The 21,824-nt window shown below is 45.9% G+C and overlaps 1 protein-coding gene across 5 annotated transcripts in view; it reads right to left on the minus strand.

The window, feature by feature from the left end:
* ADAP2 (ArfGAP with dual PH domains 2) overlaps positions 1-21,824 on the minus strand; it is a 486,416-nt gene that overhangs the window by 368,209 nt on the left and 96,383 nt on the right. Inside the window, exon 1 of one of the 5 annotated variants that reach the window (XM_069199977.1) lies at positions 7,866-8,400. The exons of 1 other annotated variant lie outside the window; for it this stretch is intronic. In XM_069199977.1, the coding sequence (XP_069056078.1) occupies positions 7,866-7,947 (82 nt within the window). In that variant the 5' untranslated portion in view covers positions 7,948-8,400. Of the gene's footprint in view, positions 1-7,865; positions 8,401-21,824 lie in introns of those variants that run through there. 3 more of the 5 variants (XM_069199978.1, XM_069199982.1, XM_069199981.1) reach the window with 3 other exon arrangements.

Raw genomic sequence — 21,824 nt, forward strand, 5'->3', positions numbered from 1 at the left:
TGTCATTAATACTCCTCTCAAGTCAAAAATCTAACAAATGCATACAATATAACCATGTATTTACCTGAGTACCACCGACGAGATCACAAACCGGCATAAACAGTAAAATGACGCCGTGTTGCGAGTACGCACAGTGCGTCTTGTTAACCCGGAAGTTAAATACACTTCCGAGTTGGATTCCAGTCCTCCACCGTAAAAACAAACAACGGACTAACGGTAATGTTCGTTGTATTCAATCTAACACCACTAACGTGAGCCCGCTGTGCCGAGCAAAACCGCATAGACCTTTTTCTATTTCCATACTAACTTCGGACAGTTTTGAAAATTACGATGTACCTCGTAAACGGGTACTGATTATCACTGTTATGTAATACGTTTCCTTAATTTACCTCCCATTACATCAGACCAAATTAAAGCCAAAAATGCATCATCTCCAATTAGTTATCCTTATTCACCGAATGTCTCAGTTCATATCACCGTCTTACAATATGCCGAAATAGAAGTGCCATCAATCCAACAACAGTTCTTTATTCAATCAGTCTAAGTAATGAAAAATTATTTCTTTCTTTCTTTTTAATCCATATGGCAAACTGAAGATGCATTTTTTAACCAGTACTTGATAACCGTCTAAACATTGTTGGAGAATTTTGGTTGTTATAGTCATTACAATGTACAGTGTATCAAACATATTACACAGACAAATCATTTCAGTCTTCACTTCATTTCCCTAAGAAAAATTCCAGTTCTCTGTCAGAGTTAAGGCCACACTCAACAGTTCTAAGTCTCATAATCCATAATGCTTCTTTTTTCCGCAGGGCCAATTCCTTATTGCCTCCCCTTGGGTCTTTGAGAATGTGTTCAAGTCCAAAAAATTCAAAACATTTCTGAATCGTCTGTGAATCACATTCCATAATATGTGAAACAATCGGATATCTAGTGTCAAGATTCTTCAAAGCTCGAACGTGTTCACCTATTCTCATTTTGAGTGCACGTATTGTGCTGCCTACATATATTTTAGAACATTTGCATCGTATTATGTATACCACAAAGGTGGTATTACAGTTTATCAGTGACTTGATCGTATAGTGTTTGTCACCCTGTACATATTCTTTAATATTGTGGCAGGCCCAACGGCACACCCCACAATCACCGCACTTATAGAAACCCGGTGTTCTAATAGATAGCCATGTCCTATCCACTCCAATGGTGGTGAAACTAGGACTCAAAAGATTTCGTAAATTCCTACCTTTTCTATATGTCGTTAAGACTCTTTCAGGTATAAAGCCCTTTAATGAGGAATCATGTGACAGAATCCCCCAATGTTTAGACATAAATTTTATCATTAACAAGGAGACATCATTATAGTCTGTAATAAATCTTATTTTATTGTCGTGTTCGATCCTTTTGATAGGGCCCTTGTTTTTCAAAGTTTCTCTTCTGTCAAGCTTTTTAGCTCTGATCTGAGCTTTTCTTACCACTTTTTTAGAGTATCCTCGCGCCAGAAATCTCATACTCATATCATCCACCTGATTTAGGAATTCCTCATTCATGCTACAATTGCGTCGGGCCCTTACTAATTCAGCATAAGGGATTGACACTATTTGATGTCTGGGGTGAGCACTCTCAGCATGAAGTACAGAGTTACAGGAAGTCGTTTTGCGAAAAAGTCTACTCTGGATCTTACCATCAGCAATATACACATCTACGTCCAAAAATTCAATGCTAACTGCGCTAAAACGATATGTAAATTGTACATTCATAGCATTAGAGTTTAAAAAGGTACAAAATTCAATTCATTTCTGTTCACCACCAGTCCAAATTAAAAAACAATCATCAATATACCGTCCCCAGAACAATATGTATGTTTGCCATTGGGTAGACAATGGGCCCCAAACCCACTTGTGCTCAAACCACCCCATAAAAAGATTAGCATATGAGGGGGAGAATTTGGAGCCCATTGCCACACCTTGTTTTTGTCGATGCCAATCTTTATTAAACAAAAAAACATTGTTTGTTAAAATTACATTAATCATGTCCATTACCATCAATGTGTGTTCCCATAAACTTGTAGATCTTTTGTTAAGAAAAAACTGAACAGCCTCTTGTCCCAGTTCATGATTGATACAAGTATACAAGGCCACTACGTCCAGTGTGACTAGTAGCATGTTGCTGTCCCATTCCAAGTCATTTAAAATGCTCAAAATGTGTGTAGTGTCTTTAATAAAAGACGGAAGGTTGCACACCATTGGTTTAAAAAAACAGTCAACAAATTCAGAGAGCCTCTCAGTAGGTCCTGATAAACCTGACACAATAGGTCTACCCGGGGGAAAAGGTGGATTTTTGTGTACTTTTGGTAAAGTGTAAAGACATGGGTGTCTGGGATGATCCACCTTCAAGTATAGAAATTCATCTTTACTAAGTAACCCTTGATCTCTCCATCCAGATAACTTCTTATTGATAGTATATACTAGATTCGGAATGGGATTGCCAGTAATCTTCTCATAGCACATAGTGTCATTTAATTGCGACAAGATCTCATTGTCGTACTCTGTCTTGTCCATGAGAACGACATTCCCACCCTTATCAGCCTGTCTAATGATGATGTCCTTATTTTGTTTAAGCATTTTGAGTGCTGTTAATTCTTCAGAATTCAAGTTATGTTTACTTGATTGTCTATATTTATTCTTCATCAGATGTTTATCAAAATCATGACAGACCAAGTCAAAAAAATTATCAAAGGGGTTCAGAGCCCAAGACCTTGGAGTCCAACCAGATTTGTTTTTCAAACCACTTGACATACTCCTATTTGGGTCAATTTCTAATTCTTGTAGGACTTTAGATAACACATCTAGGTCCTGATCTCTCTCAGCTATAGATAAAATCACTGCAGTGTCACATACTTCCTCAATTGATAGAGTGCTTAAAGAGGCAGTAGTTGTGTCATTCAAAGGATTATCCATCGGATGTAGTTGAAAATACCTTTTTAGTTTGAGTTTTCGGACAAATTTGAATAAGTCTATCTTTGATTTACAGGGATCACCAAAGTTACTGGGACAAAAGTTAAGTCCCTTGGTCAAAAGACTTAAAGCTCCTGAAGTTAAATCCATTTTAGAAAGATTAATCACACCTATAGATGAAGATTTTTCACAGTCTAAGTTTTCTTGTGCCTTGATCTCGTTTGAACTCCGTCCATTTCTTTTGTCCTTACTCCCTGTTCCTCTGCTACCTCTCCTTGTTTTTTTGTCCCTCTGTTTTGCATAAATTTTGCAACACTTAACAGGATTTTTAAATCATATAGAGAGCTACTTTTCCCTTTAATACAATCTAAACATGCTAAGGCCAATTTCAATTTGTTTTTATGAACTGCTCTCATATACATAGAACACTGGACTTTCTTCCTGTAGATTTTACATATACTGTCTTGTTCTGCAACAGTAATTGTTTATATATTGCTTTCCTTTCATATTTTTCTGGTCAATTAAAACATAATTCCTGAAATAGTTTTTGACTTCTGAACAGTACACTTTGTTCAGTAGCATTCATTTTCTCATATAAATCACGTTTGATTGCCATTTAGTAATCAATACTCATGCACTGGGCATAAATTAAGGAATGTGGAGCATTCTCACACTAATTGTGTCAGAAATTAACTTAAACACAACTATAACAACACCTATTGATAAATTGCTTAAAAATGCATTTTTGGTGTAAGTATTAATTACCAAAATTAACGCTTGCATAACATTCTCAAAGTCCATCACACTTGGAAGCAATGACAATGTCTGAACTATGCAATGGGACATGCCAGTGAAAAGTTGTATTTCCAGTTATGAATGTGAGTCACAACATGGATCTCCAGGGGTGTGGAATTTAATAAAATATCTACTTGTCCATAGGACATGTTCCTTCATAAATCTACTTGTCCTGTAAAAAAATCTACTTGTCCTTTTGGTGCCATGTAGAGCGGCAACACATTTTGGCAGCAATCTAACTATGTAAGAGCTCTGTTAACAGCCTCTCTGATTATGCAAGGGCTAATACTATATTAGGACTTGAATACTAGTAAATTCCTTATTTTGCCACCTTTCTGCAGATGTACATACTGGGTCTGGAGGCAGCGGTAAGCAAAAGCTGCAGGGTTGGAATGCCCTTTTGAGTCCGTGCAAACCAACCACCTTACATGTTTTATGGGTATGGTTTTCACAAGCTCTTCCCTAATTTTTTTCAAAATTAGGAAAGGTTGGAAATTTACTCCTGAAAAGGGCAGAAGTAAAACTGCTTCCAGGGTTGGGAAAAAAGTGGTTACAGGAAAAGTGAACTTTGAAACTCTCAACATATTTTCGCATTAGCAAATCTACACATGCATATTTGATTCTGCCTACCTGCAGTTCGCAAATATTTTCTAGGAGTACGATTGTCTGATCTACTTATGTAAATTCATGTAAATGGATAAAATATGTAAATCTGCACTAATGCAAAGACATATAGCCCAGGTGTACTTTCGTGATTCCCTTTCACAATTGGGCCCATACTTTGGTCTGGCGTTAACCAAGACAGTTTGTCTTTATTAAAATTCTACCTTTCTTTATCCATCTATCGGCTGGCTTCAGTGTGGGTGATAGCAATCTGCACTTTCACAAGGAACATTTTGGCAAACAAAGTAGTTTTGTTCGGTGCCAGAAACTACTGAGGCAATGTGTGCGTTTTGAGACCAAAAACTAGTTTTGCTTTTTGCCAATGTTTGTTACAATGGTGAGAGCCCGGCAGCTCCCACAACAATAACGTTTTACAAAATACATGTAAAAATAAGACACTCATTGACAAAACCAAAAGTCTGACCACCACTTTGGACCCGTTGGCTTTGCCAGTGCCTGTTTATTTTCAGGTTTTTCAAAATCTTGTTGAAAGGGGTTTCACTGACTTTCCATTCTGAATATTCTTGGAAATACTACCATGCATCAAAACATTTCACTGAATGATGCTTCAAAGAAATGGTACCTAGAATTTCACAGTAATTTAGCAAAATGTTTTGTTGCATTTAATTGTGAACATTTTATTTTGAAAGCAAAGAATTGTCCATTTTTCTTTCAAGCTTCTGCAAATATTTGCACCTAATAAGAGAGCATTCTGGGAGCATTACATGTATCCTCATATTGTTAAACTTTACAAATGTGTGTACACTTTTTTTTACTGGAACCACTGTCAGTTCAGCAGTCCAAGCTTACAACATGTATTTAGAGTGCTCAACTTAATAATAAAGACTTTGCATTAATGAACCATGACTACAAGCTTTAACAGCATTAGCTAATGGACGCAAATATTACATCAACTGCAGACAATTCCCTTCTCTGCTCCATATTGTGGTATCATGAACTGGCAGCCAAAGGGTTTGTGCTGCAGGGGGGTTTGGTCTACTTGTCCCAAGGACAAAATAAACATGAAAACATGTTGTCCTCGACCCAAAACAATATGTCGTTGGCATTGGGCTACAGGAATTCCACACCCCTGTATCTCACTGTTACATCAATTCCGTTCCATTAACACAGTGAATTGCATGGCAATTTGTGAAAGCTAAATTCAAGTAATTGTTCATGTAATACTTCTCTCATGTACATTATTCTGTCAATGTGACATTGAACAATGTTTGGAAAATAAAATGTCATACAGTCCAAGGGTAACCTCCTGAGAAAGGGGAAATCTACTGGGCACATATCAGGCACCTCAAGGTTTTTACTTGGAAGGGGTGGAAGTAGATGTGGTAAGGGTCAAGGTAAGGTAAATGAATATTTGGGAAGGAGGAATAAAGGCAGGAGGGGTGGGTGTGGATTGGCTGGTTGATGTAGAGGGAGCTTAAGTGGGTGATGTGGTTGTGTCTGTATGTTTGGCAGTTGCATGTGGGTCTGGTGTTTGTGGTGTGTTTGGTTGTGTGATGTTTCGCTGGTGTGTAATATTCAGGTGAGTGTGGTTGTCTGTTCTGTCTGGGGTTGTCATGTGTGTAGGTGTGCTTTTATGTGTGTGTTGGTTTCAATTATTGTGTTATTGAGGTGGTTAGTACGGTTATGGTTGTATGTGGGTAGAGTGTCAATAGTTTGTGTATGTTTGTGCTTGGATGTATTACATTGTGTGTTTCCTACACGAAAAGGTTGTGTTGTGGTGGAATGGCAAAGGATCATAGTATGAAAGGATTGTGTTGTATGGTGTGGTATGCAAGTGGACATGTATAACCACAGTACATCAGGTGTGTGCTATCATCCATTCTATTGCCACAGGCATAGCACAATATTACACACATCTTGCGATGGACTCCCTCCAACAGGAGACCACCGCCAGAACAACGCCAGGACAACTGTGAATTCTAAATATGGTCTGCGGTAACCCATCAGCCTGAGGTTGACGGAGTGTAGCCAACATATGAGTCCGCTGCACCGCCGGTGGGGCACCTCTTATGGGACGGATAATACTCGATTGCTGCAATTGGAAGTTCAGTCGCAATGTAGCTAAATATAGCGATCGGGAATCCGTCAGCTTGATGGAGACCTTGAAACCACCGCCAAAGAAGGATAATGGAACACCCATCAAGATCTAACTCAGGCCCAGAGTTCTTATTTAATCCTGTGGGCCAGAATGGGGTTGCAGAACAGAAACAGCAGAAAATGAAAGTTTGCAGTGGCAGAGCCTGCTGCATTAGGACACTACCATCCAAAGGCAATCACCGGAAGACCTGCCACAGTGCCTCAGCTTGCAGTAGGCATTGCTTGCCCCCAACACATACCCCCGCCCACCCTAAAATGGAGATACTCAGGAGGCACTTCTGAAGGTACATGTGAGTCTCAGGGCCCTGAGCTCGTGAGTGGAATTAACTGCGCACTGCCCCCGCTTGTGTTTTTTACTTTGCTTAAGTGTCACACTATGGCCCTCATTATGAGTTTGGCGGGTGGCAGAGGCAGCCCACCAAACTCATTCCGCCTTCAGACCACCTGTGCGGCCTGAACCCTGCCAGCTCTATTAAGGGTTCATAGCAGGGCTGGCAGGCGGAAACAGCATTTCTGCCCACCGGGCCTTAACATTGATGCCGGCTCCTAATGGAGCTGGCGCCAATGTGGTGGTTCGGGCAGTGGAATGCATGATGGAGCTGTGCATGGGGGCCCTTGCACTGCCCATGCCAAGATGTAAACAGCCAAAAGGCTGGCAGATGGGGACTCATAATCCCCAGGGCGGCGATGCAAGCAGTGCTGCCCTGGTGGATGACGACCACCAGAACCTCAAGGCTACCAGCTGGCGGCAGACTGGCAGTGTCGGTGGTCCGACCGTGGCGGCTCCGCCACGTGTATAAGGTGGCGGTCCCACCACCAGCCTGTTTGCGGTGGGATCACCACCAGACTTGTAATGAGGGCCTAAGTGTCACAAATTTGGGAGTGGAATGTCACTCAACAAGTCCACTAATACCATGGAAATGGCACACTTTGACAGCTATGAACTACACACAAGAGGCAACACAGTCAAACAGGGAGAGGAGGCGGGCGTGCAAAGAGCAGTGCATAATGTGAGACGGAGGTTGCCGGTGGGGGGGGGGTCACCGGCACTTATTTATAGAGGCCGGCAGCATCAGGCATTTACTGCGAGCAAAAGACTCTAAAGGGAAATGCAGAGGAAGAGAAAGACTTGAAGCGGCAGAAAACTGCAAGAGTGCGCTGAAGGGGTGGCTGTAAATGGATTAAAGAAACCCGAGTTGGCTTTAGGATTACGCTGCCTTAATATTCTGTGCTGGCACATTTCGTTGCAGCAGCTGAGAGTTTCAAAGGAAAACTCTGAGCACCATCACGTTTTTATTTATAAATTAACCAATGGCAGTGAGGCGGTCCTACCTGGGGCTCCGCAGTCGGCGCACTCGTAGTTCCCAGGCGTTGACCTGATTTCGTATAAAAGCTTCTCGTTTCCAAAAGACATTCTGATTCTAAGCTGTTCGCTGGCCGTTTGAATCCGTGAAAGGAAGGTACGCTGTCCTTCTTCGAGGCGACGAGCTTAGAGGAAGACCAAAGCGCTGGGCGCCGGCAGTCACCAACAGGTGTGCAACAGACTGCTTCTGTTATTATAAAAAGAGATAAATAGCAGTGGCAGAGGACGTAGACAAAACTATGATTTTCGACCACCACCCGCGGGTGCGTGAAATATTCTCAGGTGGTGGAACGAGCCGTTCAGCTTTAGCGCTGCCTGCTTCGTAGACCAGCCAGCAGGAGCTATAGAACCGGCTGCGAGCAGTGCCTGCGTGCTGCCTGGCTCCACCTCACCCGGCATTCTGGCAGCCGAGCCGCAGCGTGAGAAGACGTGGTTTTCCCCTTGTGGCACTAACCAGAGAGGGACTGCACCAACCGGTGAGCTGGATTCCATTCAACAGAAAAAACACAAGTGACACAAAGCCACGGTGTAGCATTTTGGATACAGGCCAAAGGTGCTAAGTACAGAGGGCAGCTAGTGAGATTCTACAAGGAAGTGAGTGCTGCATTAAGGGGACTTTTTTTAAGGAGTGTTACTGTTCGCCCTGAGGTGCAGTGGTACCTGTGTCTGATCTAAAGTACAACACAGAAAACAGGGTTTCTGAGGAAAGTATGAAGTAGACAGGGAGGTGAAATTAGCAAACGCGACAGCGGAATGATTCCTCAGTCTGGGCGCTTGAAAGGGAAAACACTGGAAACGTAAAGTGCAAAGGCTTGGCAAGAATGGCATACTGCCAGTAACAGGAGTGAACGAGATGGAGACAGACAATATGGTGAGACCAGAAGACGGAATCAACAGCCGCAGTTCCATAGTAAAGGTTTGTAGCGGCACACCTACAAGTTACCGCTCAAGATCTGTCCATTTCTTGCTAGACCCTAACAAGTACACACGGACCAACAGTACCCCTTACACACATTATGCCACTCTGCTTTTAAAACTTTATAAATGTTCTTACATTAACATAACACACTGCTACGAAACTCAACATAGCATGATGAACATGAAATTACAGAACATAAGTACTATGAAACAATTGCAACATTCTCTCTTGCTCCTGGCCGTAGTCTGATGCTGAAAAATAAGTCCCAGTACCCAAAAATGAGTGCCGGAGACCACCATATGCAGCCACCGGCACAATTAAGTTATGTTATGGAGATTTGTCTAGTGTGCCAATCACACATGAAAGTATCCAGGCGTTTTGCAAGTGGGTAGGTGGGGTCTTCCTGGAGATTACTCGAAAAGTCAAGTCTTCAGCCTTAAGAAGTGATGAGGGGGCTCTAATGTGCTGTGGGAGGTCGTTTCATGCTTTGGGGGAGATGTATGAGAAGGTGCAACCTCATACTCTGCTTTTGTGTATGTTGATGTAATATGATGTAATACAGTTGTATAAGTATTGTGAACACTGAATTTCGTACTAATGTTCTTTATTTTACTAGGAGTTAAGAATTTGCATAGAATTAGGCTAATACAGAAAATAATGTGAGACTTGGAAAATGTGCCCACTTGAGTGACCCCTATAAAATGCGTAATGCTTTTAGTGAACGTATATTATTATTATTTGAAGTATATGTGTAGAGAAAATTGTAGTAGTATGTTACATTAATGATTTCATGCTATGTATTTATTTACCTTAGGCTTTAAGTTAGCGAGGTTTGGGCCTAGTCTGCACAACCTCATATTAGGCTGCAATGTTTAATACATTTGTGGGAATGTAAGTTTAGAGAAATAGTGATTTATTGTTCACACTCTGTTGACCAGACATTTAGCAGATGTCTTTAACTTTCTCATGAGAACTGCTTGCTAGAAAGTCTGGTATTAGAAACTGCAACTTTGTAAAGTTTGATACATGAGACAGCAATGTTCCCAGGAACCAACAATGGATCCACTGACTGGAGTACAGATTCCTACAAGAAAGTTACCTGACAAGTCTGACGATGGGAACAGGAGACGAGGAGCCAATCATCGTCGTGTGAAAGACAGTTTACTTATATCTTAGATTTGGGTTTTAATTTCTATTGGATTAACTGTAAACATATGATTTTCTGACCAATGGCAACATGGGAAGTTATTTAGGAGATTCTAATTTAGCCCGAATGCACAGAGGAGAAGGGGCGCTTTTCAATTCTGTTATTCCCTGTAGAGGTTCTTTTTGAGGAGCTGAACAGTTCCTGATGGCTTTATTTCTAACTTTGACTTCATAGCTTAATTGTTAATGGTGGATGGTGATCCCTTAGAGATTGCTTCTGAAATGGTTCAGATAGCTTAGAGTCCCCCGTGTCTGAGTCATTCCCTTTCATTCCCCTTTTTGCTGAAGGTGACCAGACAGATGTCCATCTGATGAAGAGAATCGCAGCTTGCTGATCCATTGAGGAGAGGTATAACAAAATAAATTTGATTGTTGGAGGTTTTTTTCTTTAGCTTTCTAGGTACCAACCACTATTTTGATAGAGTCACAGTTAGATGTTTCCCTAATTAACTTTAACTAAATTGTTTTGCATGAAGTCCAAACATGCCATTCTAATCAGAAGGTTAGTTAGGGAGCCCTGTAAAATGTTAACTAATTGCAATTAACAAAGAATTGATGTTGTTCACCTGTTGAATCTAGATGTATGTCATTTCTAATGTGTAGTTATTTTTGTTATTAATTTGTACCGTAACTCTCAAATGCTTAGTGGCAAATGCTTTAGTAAAAATGAGATTCTCAAGAAGATTTGGTCAACCAGTGTTATTCATATATGTTAATCATGTGGTTTTGAGACTAATCTACATGATATTTGCATTGTTAACCTAGGGAAATAAATATTTGAACTTTACTAAAAAGTGTGGTTATTCATGGCCAAATGGGTCATGGTGTGTAAAGATCATTGATTCCAAAATATTTGATGATGTTTATTGAATAAGATGCTGTATTGTATTGAAGTTATGACTTATCGTGGAATCACTCTAAGATTAGTCAAAAGGTATGTCAAACCTCTAACTCGTCCACTTATAAATTAAACTATAAAAGACCAAGGCCCTCATTATGAACTTGGTGGCAAACACCATGGACCGCCGTGCTGACAGCCAACAAAAGACTGCCAGTGGCGGTGGATGGCATACCGCTGTATAATGATGCCAAAAATGGAAACCGCCAAAGAATTGACAACCTCCACCCACCGCCAGGGCCAATGACGGCGGAAACACAGGACACATCACCTCACCACCACCACGCAGTCAAACCCCTGCCCACCAAATAAGGATGCACAAATCAGGGCGGCGGTCGGTGAAAGTAGAATGACCATTGGCAGCACCAACTGTTGCGGTCAGCAATGGGAACTGGCAACAACAAATGCACACATTGGCTGATTTGAAAAGCACACACCTGACACACATCCACACCACTATAAAACACACACATACACACCCAACAATCCTTCTATACGCCATTAGCACAACACATATTGACACCCCAGCGCATACACTGAACAAACCATCATACAAGTCACACACACAAAATCACCATTAAAACACAAACTGCACACCCACCATCACAAACCACACTCCCAACCACACAACAGCACCGTCGCCAACGTACCTACAGCACACCACCCACAACACGCACCATGGCACCCCCTTAGCACCCCTGCTTCACCAACAGGGAGCTAAGGACCATGGTGGACGAGATACTCAGGGTCGAGTCACAGCTATTGGGGCACAGGTGCAGCAGACGCCCTTGACCAGGAAGATGGAGCTATGGCAGAGGATCGTCAACAAGGTCAATGCAGTGGGAACCCATCCACACACAAGGGATGACATCAGGAAGAGATGGAATGACCTGCGGGGGAAGGTGTGCTCCATGGCATCATGACACAACATCGCAGTACAGAAGACTGGCTGCACCCGGAAGGCCTCACTGGACTCCCTGGAGGACTGGACCCGGGTAAGTAAACAACAATACCCTGACAGTCACCACACTTGTAAAGCATGTATTACCCCCATCCCTCCCACTACCACCTTGCCTCCATCCCCTACCCAGCCCACAACACCCAGACACTCATATCCATGTTTCCGGCATGCCCACAACCCCCCATACAAAACACTATCCAGCCCCCTGTACACAGTCACCAACCCATGTATGTAATGTCAGGAGCACTACAACACCCGGAATGCACCACCACTCCCTCACTAAATGCTTAAAAAAGAACAAGAAGGGACCCTGCATTCTACTACATGGGAATGTAACCACCAATTACTGCTGAGCAGTGCTGCAAGGGACAAGAAAGTGCAGGACACCCACATCTCTATTCTCTCACACACAGGTACCACCACCCATGCCCCCCGGACAGAGACGTCAAAAAGTGCCAATCCTCGACCTGAAGACAAAGGCCCCACTCAGGAGAGTGCAGAGGGATATCTGGACACAGAGAAAATCCCTGGCCCATCTTATAGTCCTGGACAGTCACCTTCCAGAAGCCCCACCCAGGACACCACTGACACCCCTACCACTCAGCCACTACCATCAGCTGTAGCCCAACGCCCCCACACCAGTGTCTCCGGGCCATGGCCTCGCTGCCCACATGTACAGAGGACTGAGTCTCCACCCACCACCAGGCAGGATGATGAAGGGCCCAGTGCAAGTGGGACTGCCAGACCTGTGCAGGGGACACAGGCACAGGGGGCTAGGGCCAGGATCATTGGCCCAGGGGGTGGCCTAAGGAGGGATGCTGCTGCCCAAGAGGTCGTTGCCTGAGGTCCTGGGAGCATACCACCATTCCCAGGACAGGATGGGCCAGATCCTGGCCACGTTGGGGCAGAATCAGAGGCTGCAGGTAGCACACCACCAGGAGGCCATGGAGCAATGGAAATAGCTCAGTGCCAACATGGCTTCCATTGCGGGGGTGCTGCAGCACCAGACCAACATCCGACCTGAGTCCTCGACCCACCTGCAGGCCCCTTACACTAGCCAGGACACTGCCCTGCAAACAATATCTGCAGCAGCTAGAGGAGTGGTGGCACTGCCAGAGGTCCCACAGGACACCAGCACCCCTTTCCTTGCAGCCCAGGTACCCCCTTGCAAACGTGGCCTCCGACCCAGCCATCCCAGTCAAACATTAGCCAAGAGCAAGCCCACCGCCAGGAAGTGACTGCCCTGAACTGTCTCCCTTGTGTGCCACTGAGCTGCCTTGTTGACATGCCACTGCCATTTCACAATCTTCCAATGGCCCCATGGACTATGCACATGTGCTACCAACAGCTGTGGAAATGTACCTGAGTATATTGTTCACCATGAGCCCACTCCCTTCCACTCTCCCATCACTCATGTATGTTTTATCTTCAAATATATACACTTGTACACACAAAATATCTGTCCTCATTTAATGTCAGCAAGCAAATGTTAATGTGTATGTATTAGCCAGTTTTCATCATAATGCCGCTTTTATTGCAGGAGGGGGTCTAACAAACTGTTGAGTTTGAAGTATGTCACACTGTACATTCCATTGCTGTAACACACATCTGTTTCTTCATTCATAAAGTTGCAACATCACTGGTAAAGGACACCACAGCACTTAGTACATAAGTCACCCTGAAACAATGCAGGAAATCCATTTGCAGAATAGGAAATGTACCTCAGAGTCACTGGAAGTATAGCCAGATTAGCTGGGTTCTGGAGTTGATGTCTTCCCCGCATCTTCTTCATCACTCTCATCCATCCACTGAGGTGGCAGGGGTGGTTGGACAGCATCCTCATCTTCCAGAAGTGGGATAGCTTTCCTCACAGCCAAGTTGTGTAGCATGCAGCAGGCCACCACTGTATGACACACCTTGTCAAGGCAATAGCACAGGGATCCTCCAGAGAGATGCAGGCAACAAAATCTTGCATTCAGGAGTCCTATGGTCTGCTCTATCACCCTCCTAGTGCGACCATGTGATTCATTATATTGGATTTCTGCATCTTTCCTGGGATTTCTCACAGGTGTCAGGAGCCATTGCATGTTTGGGTAGCCAGAATCCCGTGGAAAAGTGGGTGAAAGAGGGTTAATACACACACTTACTACTTGCATGTAGCCTGCCTGTCAGGTATGTCAATAATACAGTGTCACACACACTAACCTATGAGACAAGCTATGTCCCCCTGTAGCTGTCCCATCATGTGTGGCACACTGCTGTTTATCAGGACATAGGAATGATGGACTGATCCTGGGAACCTTGCATTGACATGAGAAATGTACTGATCTGCACAACACACCAATTGGCCATTCATGGAGTGAAAGGTTTTATGATGTCTGGACACCTGTTCATTTACTCTTGGGGGTATGAGGGCTATGTGGGTACTATCAATGGCACCTATCACATGGGGGATATTTGCAAAAGCATAGAATCCTGATTTGATGATGTTGAGATCAGCCCTTTGGGGGAACTGGACATAACTTTGCAGGTGTTGCACAAATGCATTAAAAAAATTCGGACAGGATGTAGCTGAACATTGGCTGAGATATACCGGCTATCATGCCCACTGTCACTTGGAATGAGCCTGTGGCAAAAAAATGTAGCACAGATAGTATCTGCACAGTTGTAGGTATGGCATGGGGATTCCTATTCACTGGCATCAGAACAGGCTCCATTAGTGCACAGAGTTCCAGGATTGTGGCCCGATTCATGCAGTAATTGATGATGATGTGACGTTCCTCCATGGTGGCCAGATTTACCAGGGGTCTGTAAACAGATGGGGCCCTCCCTCGCCACATGGGTCTGTACCTATGGGGGAGGAAGAGAGACACATTGAGTTGGGACATACATGTCTATAACAAGGTCCCACTATTCATGTTGTACATGCAACACAATTGTCCCTCGCACGGACACAAAGATCATGGTAATCCTGTCAGGGCAATGTGTGGTGAGGTGTGTATGTTTTATTGCATCACAGTGTAGGCACACTTCCCACCGTGATTCCATGAGGAGGACCAGTAATCATAACAGTACTCGACTAAGGGGGGATGGAATGGAGCCATGGATTAGGATCCTGGATTGACTATGAAGGCGGGGTGGATGGAAAATGGCAGCCCTCTGCCCTACAGGTAGTATAGTGTAGGAAGTGACCTCATTCCACTGGCGTTTGTCATCTTGGCGGTAGGCGGTGTTCACAGCCTTACACCTGTTCATTGGATAACGTTGTCAATGGGGAAGCAGGGCCAATCATGATCACCGCCGGCAGTGACAGTGCACACTGCCGCGGTATATACTGTCATTTTATCATGCACTTGCCACTTGACTCCTGTACCTTGAATAGGGAAGAACTCCACTGCGTGTGCTGCTGTGTCCTGACTCTGGTCCTTGAGATGGCACATGCTACAGGGGAACGGGCACCGGCCTTCATCACGGAGGTGCTGGAGAAGCTGGTGGATGGGGTCCTAACCCTGTATGCAAAGCTGTATGGGAGACCAGAGGAACATGTGAGTTACTATTTGTCCTTCTTGAATGTGTGTGAACGTGGCGGATGCTTGTAGGTGTTTTTGTTGGCTGTGTGAATGCTTGCGTGTAGTGTGTCTGGCAGTTTTTGGCTTGGTATGTCTCCATGGGCTATGTCAGGTTGTACTGGCATGGCATTTGTGTATGGGGCACCCACACTGACATCTGTTTCTTTACTCTGTGTGTCTCCTACAGGTCAGCCCCCTTCAGAAGAAAGGATTATGGCAAGCCATCACCAAGGAAGTGTGGACCCTGGGGGTCCACAACCGGAGGAGCACCCACTGCAGGAAGCGTGGGAGGACCTGAGGCGCTGGGCCCAGAAGACCAGAGAGGCCCAGCTGGGGACGGCCTCCCAACGAGGGAGGGGTGCACGTCGGACCCTAACCCCCCTAATGGTCCGCATTTGGCGGTGGCCTCTCCGGATTTGAATGGGCGCTTGAAGGCAGCACAGCAGCCACAATGGGGTGAGTACCAACACTGTTGTGATGATACTATGATGAGTTAAGTTAGTTGCTATGGGGTGCATGCATTGTGGTGCCAGGCCCATAGACAGGTGTGTCCCCGAAGTCCTGCCCCCTCTATGACCATGGGATAGTGTCCTTGGGTACATATGGATAGGAATATAGGTCTGTGAGGGGTCCCCTGTTTGGGCTCTTGGTTTAATGTGGCCTCATGGATTTGAAGATTTGTTGTCTTGTCATCGTCTCTCATTGTTTCCCATTGCAAAGAGTAGCAGATTAGAGGGCCAGGATGGTAATGTAGTATACTGTGGGATCATGCCTACCAGTCAGGGGCACATTCATATCATATATTGTGCCTGCTGAGGGTTTGTGCCTGAGATGGGTGGGAGTGTATGTGTCTCAACATGTATATTTTTCCTGGAATTGACATACTTCCTTCTTCTTTTGTCCCCCCCTCTGTGCCCTTGTGTGCTTGTGTGCTCTGGCGAGGGAGCTGAGGCACCGGCGAGTGGGTATGCTGAAGCCCACGGGACCCAGGAGTAGGTGTCCATCGACGGCAAGGGAACCAGTGGGTTGGAGGGTGAGGGGAGTACCACAGGGGAGGCAACTACCACTGAAGGTAATGACTCAGACACCTCCTCCGATGGCAGCTCCCTGGTGGTGGTGGACTCTACTCGGCCCACCCATTCTTGGCCATCTTCCACCACCCCATACCATCACAGCCCTCCCAGTAGCTCCCCACCGAGTTGCCCGTGTCCGCTCACCCAGGAGGGTTCGCGTCTCCTTCACCCCAGGAACCTCTTCTCCTGCCCCAGTCAGTCCTGCTGCCCTCACTGAGGAGGCTATTGACTTCCTGAGAACCATCTCTGTAGGGCAGACAACCATCGTGAATGCCATCCAGGGGCTGGCATCCCAGATGCAGCACTGCAATGCATTCCTGGAAGGCATTCACGGCGCCATGTCTGGCCTACAGGGATCTTTTCAGGTTCTGGCCTCCTCTTTGGCAGCAGCCAGTGTCCCTGGTCTTTCCGTCCCCACTCCCACCACCTCTACCCCTTTTAGCACCCCACTCCCTTCACCCATCCCAAGCACACATACAGACAGCCATGCACCCAAATCAACACACATGACGCACACAGAGAAACACAAGCACCACACGTCCCACCACATGCAGGCACACACCCAACATACCAAAGCAGACACACCAACATGCACCTCCCACACTGTGTCCACCCACCCTCCATCCAAAACCCACACACTCACACTCATCCACTCCACATACATCCACCACACATAAGCATACTAAACAGGCACCTGCATCCACGTCCAGCACACCTACACCTCGTACCACCACTCCCTCTACCTCCACTCCCAAACCTGCCTCCAAAACCCCTCTTACTGCACCTAGAAAGCTTTCCCTCTCCCGTTTTGACCTGTTTGAACCCACTGGTCCACCCCATCTTATCCCTAAACGTTCTCTTAGCCTCACCAAGTCTACTCCTTCCTCTTCCAAGTCCTCCCCAGTCCGCACTTCCCATTCCCATGCCCTTCCCCAGGGAGGAAGAAGGCCCGTGTTGCCCCTGGTCCCTTTGCCACCCCCCGGTCCAGGCCCACTCCTCCTCCTTCCAAGGGCAAGCCCAAACCCTCTCCACCTCCAGAACCTACACCAAGACCCCCCTTCCAAACCTGAGTCCCCACCCTCACCACCCCCTACCCCGATCCTTGAGGTGCTTGGCTGCCCCATTGATGCCCCTTTCTTAGTGGAGGTTTTTTTCATCATAGGAGTCAAGTGTGGCCTATATTTGCCCTTCCAGGACTTGTATATGGACTGGGCTATGGCCTTGTTGAACATTTATTTTTATTCCTGTTAAATAAAATTTTAGTGCTCAGCAGACCTGTTGGTGCAATATTGACCCGTTGTGCAGCGTTTCACTGTGGGGGTGTGGTGTGCACAGGTGTGTGCATTGATGCAGGTATTTGATAGGCTTGTGTCTGGTAAGTACATTTTGTTAGGGTATGTATGGCTTGGGGTGATGGGAGGGGTTGGGTGTGCGTTGCCGTGTGGGTGGGGTGGGTTGGTTGTGTAATTGTGCCCTTTCCTCCCATGTGTGCTAGGTTGCGGTACTTACAGTCGTCCTCTTCGTCGGAGGTCACGATCCTGGAGGAATATGGCAAGGAGAAACACTGGCATTATTTCCAACTCTTCTTCCATGTCGGTGTGTTCTGTGGGCCTCCAGTGAGTGTTGCCCTTTATATGGGTCATATCCGCCAGGCTTTATGTGGCGGTGGTTCCCGCCCCAGAACTGTTTGCGGTGTGGTGGTTCATAATATAGTGGCCGTGTAGGGCCTTTTCACTGGCCTGAAGATGGCCTCCGCCGTTGTCAGCGAGCTCCCAAAATGGCGGTGAGTGGATGGGCCACTGGCTGTTTCTCATGTGCTTCATTATGTGATGGTCTGGACCGCCAGCCTGTTGTTGGTAGTTACCGCCGGCGGTACGGTCTTTACCGTCAGGTTCAAAATGACCACCCAAATAAGACAGACATGCTAAAAGTATACTTTATGTTTAAGTTAATAATTGATCCATAGTGGCATGGTATACTTTGGTTGTCATTTGATTTAGACATTTGTTCCACGTTCTGGAATGTAATGTAAGCATTGAAGCTTCGCAGCATTGACTGTGTCAGTTGCTGTTCATCTTCAATGCTGCCAGACTGTTTCCTGTTGTGGGTGTATTTAAATAAACTGCTGCTGCAGACTACAGTGCTATCCTCTCATTTACTACATAACTTGGTGATGAGCAGGAAACATGCTGTCACACCCACCGACTGCCGTACAGTCAACTTTTTCACCCTCATCGCTCTATGGCTTCTTCGCTAAAATGTGGCAGCCTGCCTGACTCCTTAAATGTCTGCTGTGTCAAGGATACGTGACTTGAAGGTACCATGAGGCACAGTTTGGGAGAAGTAGTGCAGTTCAGTTTGGAAGATCCAGCACACGCCACAGTTTGAAGAAACGGCACATTCTCCACATGGCAAGCTCCTTTGCATGCACTCTGCAAAGGAAGGTAGGTAGAGGATGGTGGAATAAAATACATTTAGTTTGTATTACAGAAGAACAAAAGAATATGATGAAGTATCATGATGAGACTCAAGTACAAAACTCAGATTGGGTTAATTGGTTGCCCTCACAATACGGCCTCGGGACTGCCACCTCCTGGGGACTAGGCAAATAGATAAGAGAGGGGCCGCGTGGACCTCCCCTCGTGAACCTATTAGGGCCCCGGGGACCATTACCTCCTCGGGACAAGACGATTTACTCAAAGGGAGGGGGTTACACGTCACCCGTGGACCATTTTCGACCTCAGGGACCGCCAACTCCCAGGCTTGGGCAAGTTTGAATGGAGCGGTGGGTTGTATGCCCCCCACCCAGGCTTTTTTCAGTCTTAGTGACCACCACTTCCTCGGGGCAGGCCCTGCAAGAACAAAGGAGGAAGGCCATGTTGCCCTCCACCTGGTGCCATTAATGGTCCTGGGACCGCCACCACCCAGGGCCGGCTCCATATGTCCTGAGGTGCCCACCCTTGGGACACAGCTGTTTGCTGTCACTTGGCAAGAGCTTTGACAGTTCCCTCCAAGCGAGAGGAAACAGTAAGTCCACTGACAGTGTGCAGGAGAAGGAAAACTTCTCCCAACCGCTGGGAGCAGACTTTTTATCTGTTTTCCTGCCTGCTAGAAGAACAAATTGCTCCCGGCCATGGCACCCAGCAACAGGTGTCCGGGCCCAGGGCGATGGGCCACCTGGGGTCAAAATCGGCCCAGGGACGGGGGCTGTGCAGCTTCCCTCCCCTTTCAATAATTGGCCTTGCCCTGTGAGATGGGGTCCTCGGGGTCAAAATTGGCTAGGGGAGAGCTACCATGCAGCCCCCTATCCCCTTTTAGTGATTGGGTGGTCCTGAGGCATGGGGTAATCAGGGCTAAAACTGACCCTGGAGTGGGGCCACGTGGCCCCCTTCCCCTTTCATGAATTGGTCGGACCCTGGGCAAAATTAGCCCAGGGAAGGGAGCCCTGAGGTTCTCCTCCCCTTTCACTAATTGGCTGGGACCCGGGGAATGGGGTCCTTGGGGCCAAAATTGGCCCTGGGAGAAGGGACTTGCAGCCCCCTCCCCTTTTAATAATTTGGTGGTCTTGGGGATGGGATCCCGGGGCCGTACGTTGCCCCCCTCCCGGGTTGCCTACTTATGGGTGGTGGGCCAAACAGCCTGCCCCAGGCAAGGCCCTGCAGCCGCCCCCTTGCCGAGCATGACCAAAGGCCGTGTGAGGCCTGGGGGTGGGTGTCTGCAGGGGATCGGGAGGAGGCCGCAGGCAATGCGTGGTGCAGAGTTGGGAGTGTACAGGGTTGACTGCAGGCCAGGCAATGCATTGAAACCCCCGCCATGGCACAGGGTTGGGTGCCTATGGGGGTTGGCTGTAGCCAACCTCGCTCGCGCACGGTCAAAGGCCATGGCTTCTGTGGGGTCCGGTGCCTACAGGGCATTGGCCAGTGTGGGGTTTGGTTTAACGTAAGGTAATTAATTATTACTTAATGTTAAAAAACCCTTAGAAATTGGAACGTTATAGTTAGAAAATAGAATTAAAAAAATAGAAATCCACTGAAAATAACAAAGGCTACAGGGAGGTTATAGTTAGGTTCAGATTTTACACACACAAAACCATAGAAATTCAATAGTTATAGTTATATTTATCTCAAGAAATTCTAGCTTGTGCCAAAGGTAACACCCTTGCCATGCACTACTACTTACCCCACCCCACATATTACATCAGTAATGACATCTTGTTTGACATCATTCATAATATAACTGCAACATTTGTAATAAAATTAGTGATGAGAAAACTGCTTGGTGAGGGCGCAAGTTGTAGTTACCATATATTTATATTTATATATATATACATGTGATGTCATTGGGTAATGACTCTTAAAGAGAGAAGCCATACATTTTATACAATATATGGAGAAGAACACACAAAAAATACAAATCATAGGAAGAGAAGAATTCTGGGAGTGAAAATTACCCATCATAAAATGTAGGGAAAGCAAATAGTGGCATTCAGTGCAATATTACATTGATTATACAATACTTGGGAAGAGGGCATTCTTAGAGAGATAATGAAAACGAAGCGCGGTTAACAAAGCATTTAAGGAGAACTCATCACTGTAGGCTTGTGGCACATGGGCAGGCAAATGCCTATGTAGACGGATTAATGAAGTATTCTACGCCTTGTTTAGTTACTTATGGGTCTCTTTATTTTCTCTATGTAAGGCACATGCGTTGCTCCTCTGTAGTTTGGTTTGTAATGGTAGTCTCCGTTCTTCCTCTCCCTTCTAGTCTCGCCAGACTGGACCACCTTGGTTGTCGCGCCCCACGGACAGAAGAGAAAAGAACCACAGGTAAGTGTATACTCTTTAATTTTATCTTATTTTTATAGGGGTGGGTGTGAGGGAGATAATCACCATTTTCCTTATCGAGTCACTGTGTTGTCATGCTTGTTTCTTTTACTTGAAAACGTAGTATCCGTGGCTCGTTCCTATTTTCCAAATAAGAAGAGGAGTCTGTCTCTCAGACGGGTGTGCCCTCCTCACAACTATCCGTTTTCCACGCTGCAACTCGTCCTGGCATACGCCCATGTACCTGGGTTAGCCATGCTCCTCTGGGAGCGTGGCGGCCGACAGAAGGGGATGGTTGCCTCCCGGCTTACTCCACCAACTCTCTTCCGGTTCCCTGGAAATTTCTGACAGAGCGCTGAAGCCTTCTGAGTTGTCCTGTGCGGGTCAGTCCCCCATGGTGTTTTTCATTTGGTGCACCTCTCTCCATCGCTTGCCAGCACTCCTACCTTCCGACTTCATCGTCCTTCTGATTTCCGCCC

Source organism: Pleurodeles waltl, chromosome 7, assembly GCF_031143425.1.
Source record: "Pleurodeles waltl isolate 20211129_DDA chromosome 7, aPleWal1.hap1.20221129, whole genome shotgun sequence".
Taxonomy (NCBI): Eukaryota; Metazoa; Chordata; class Amphibia; order Caudata; family Salamandridae; genus Pleurodeles; species Pleurodeles waltl.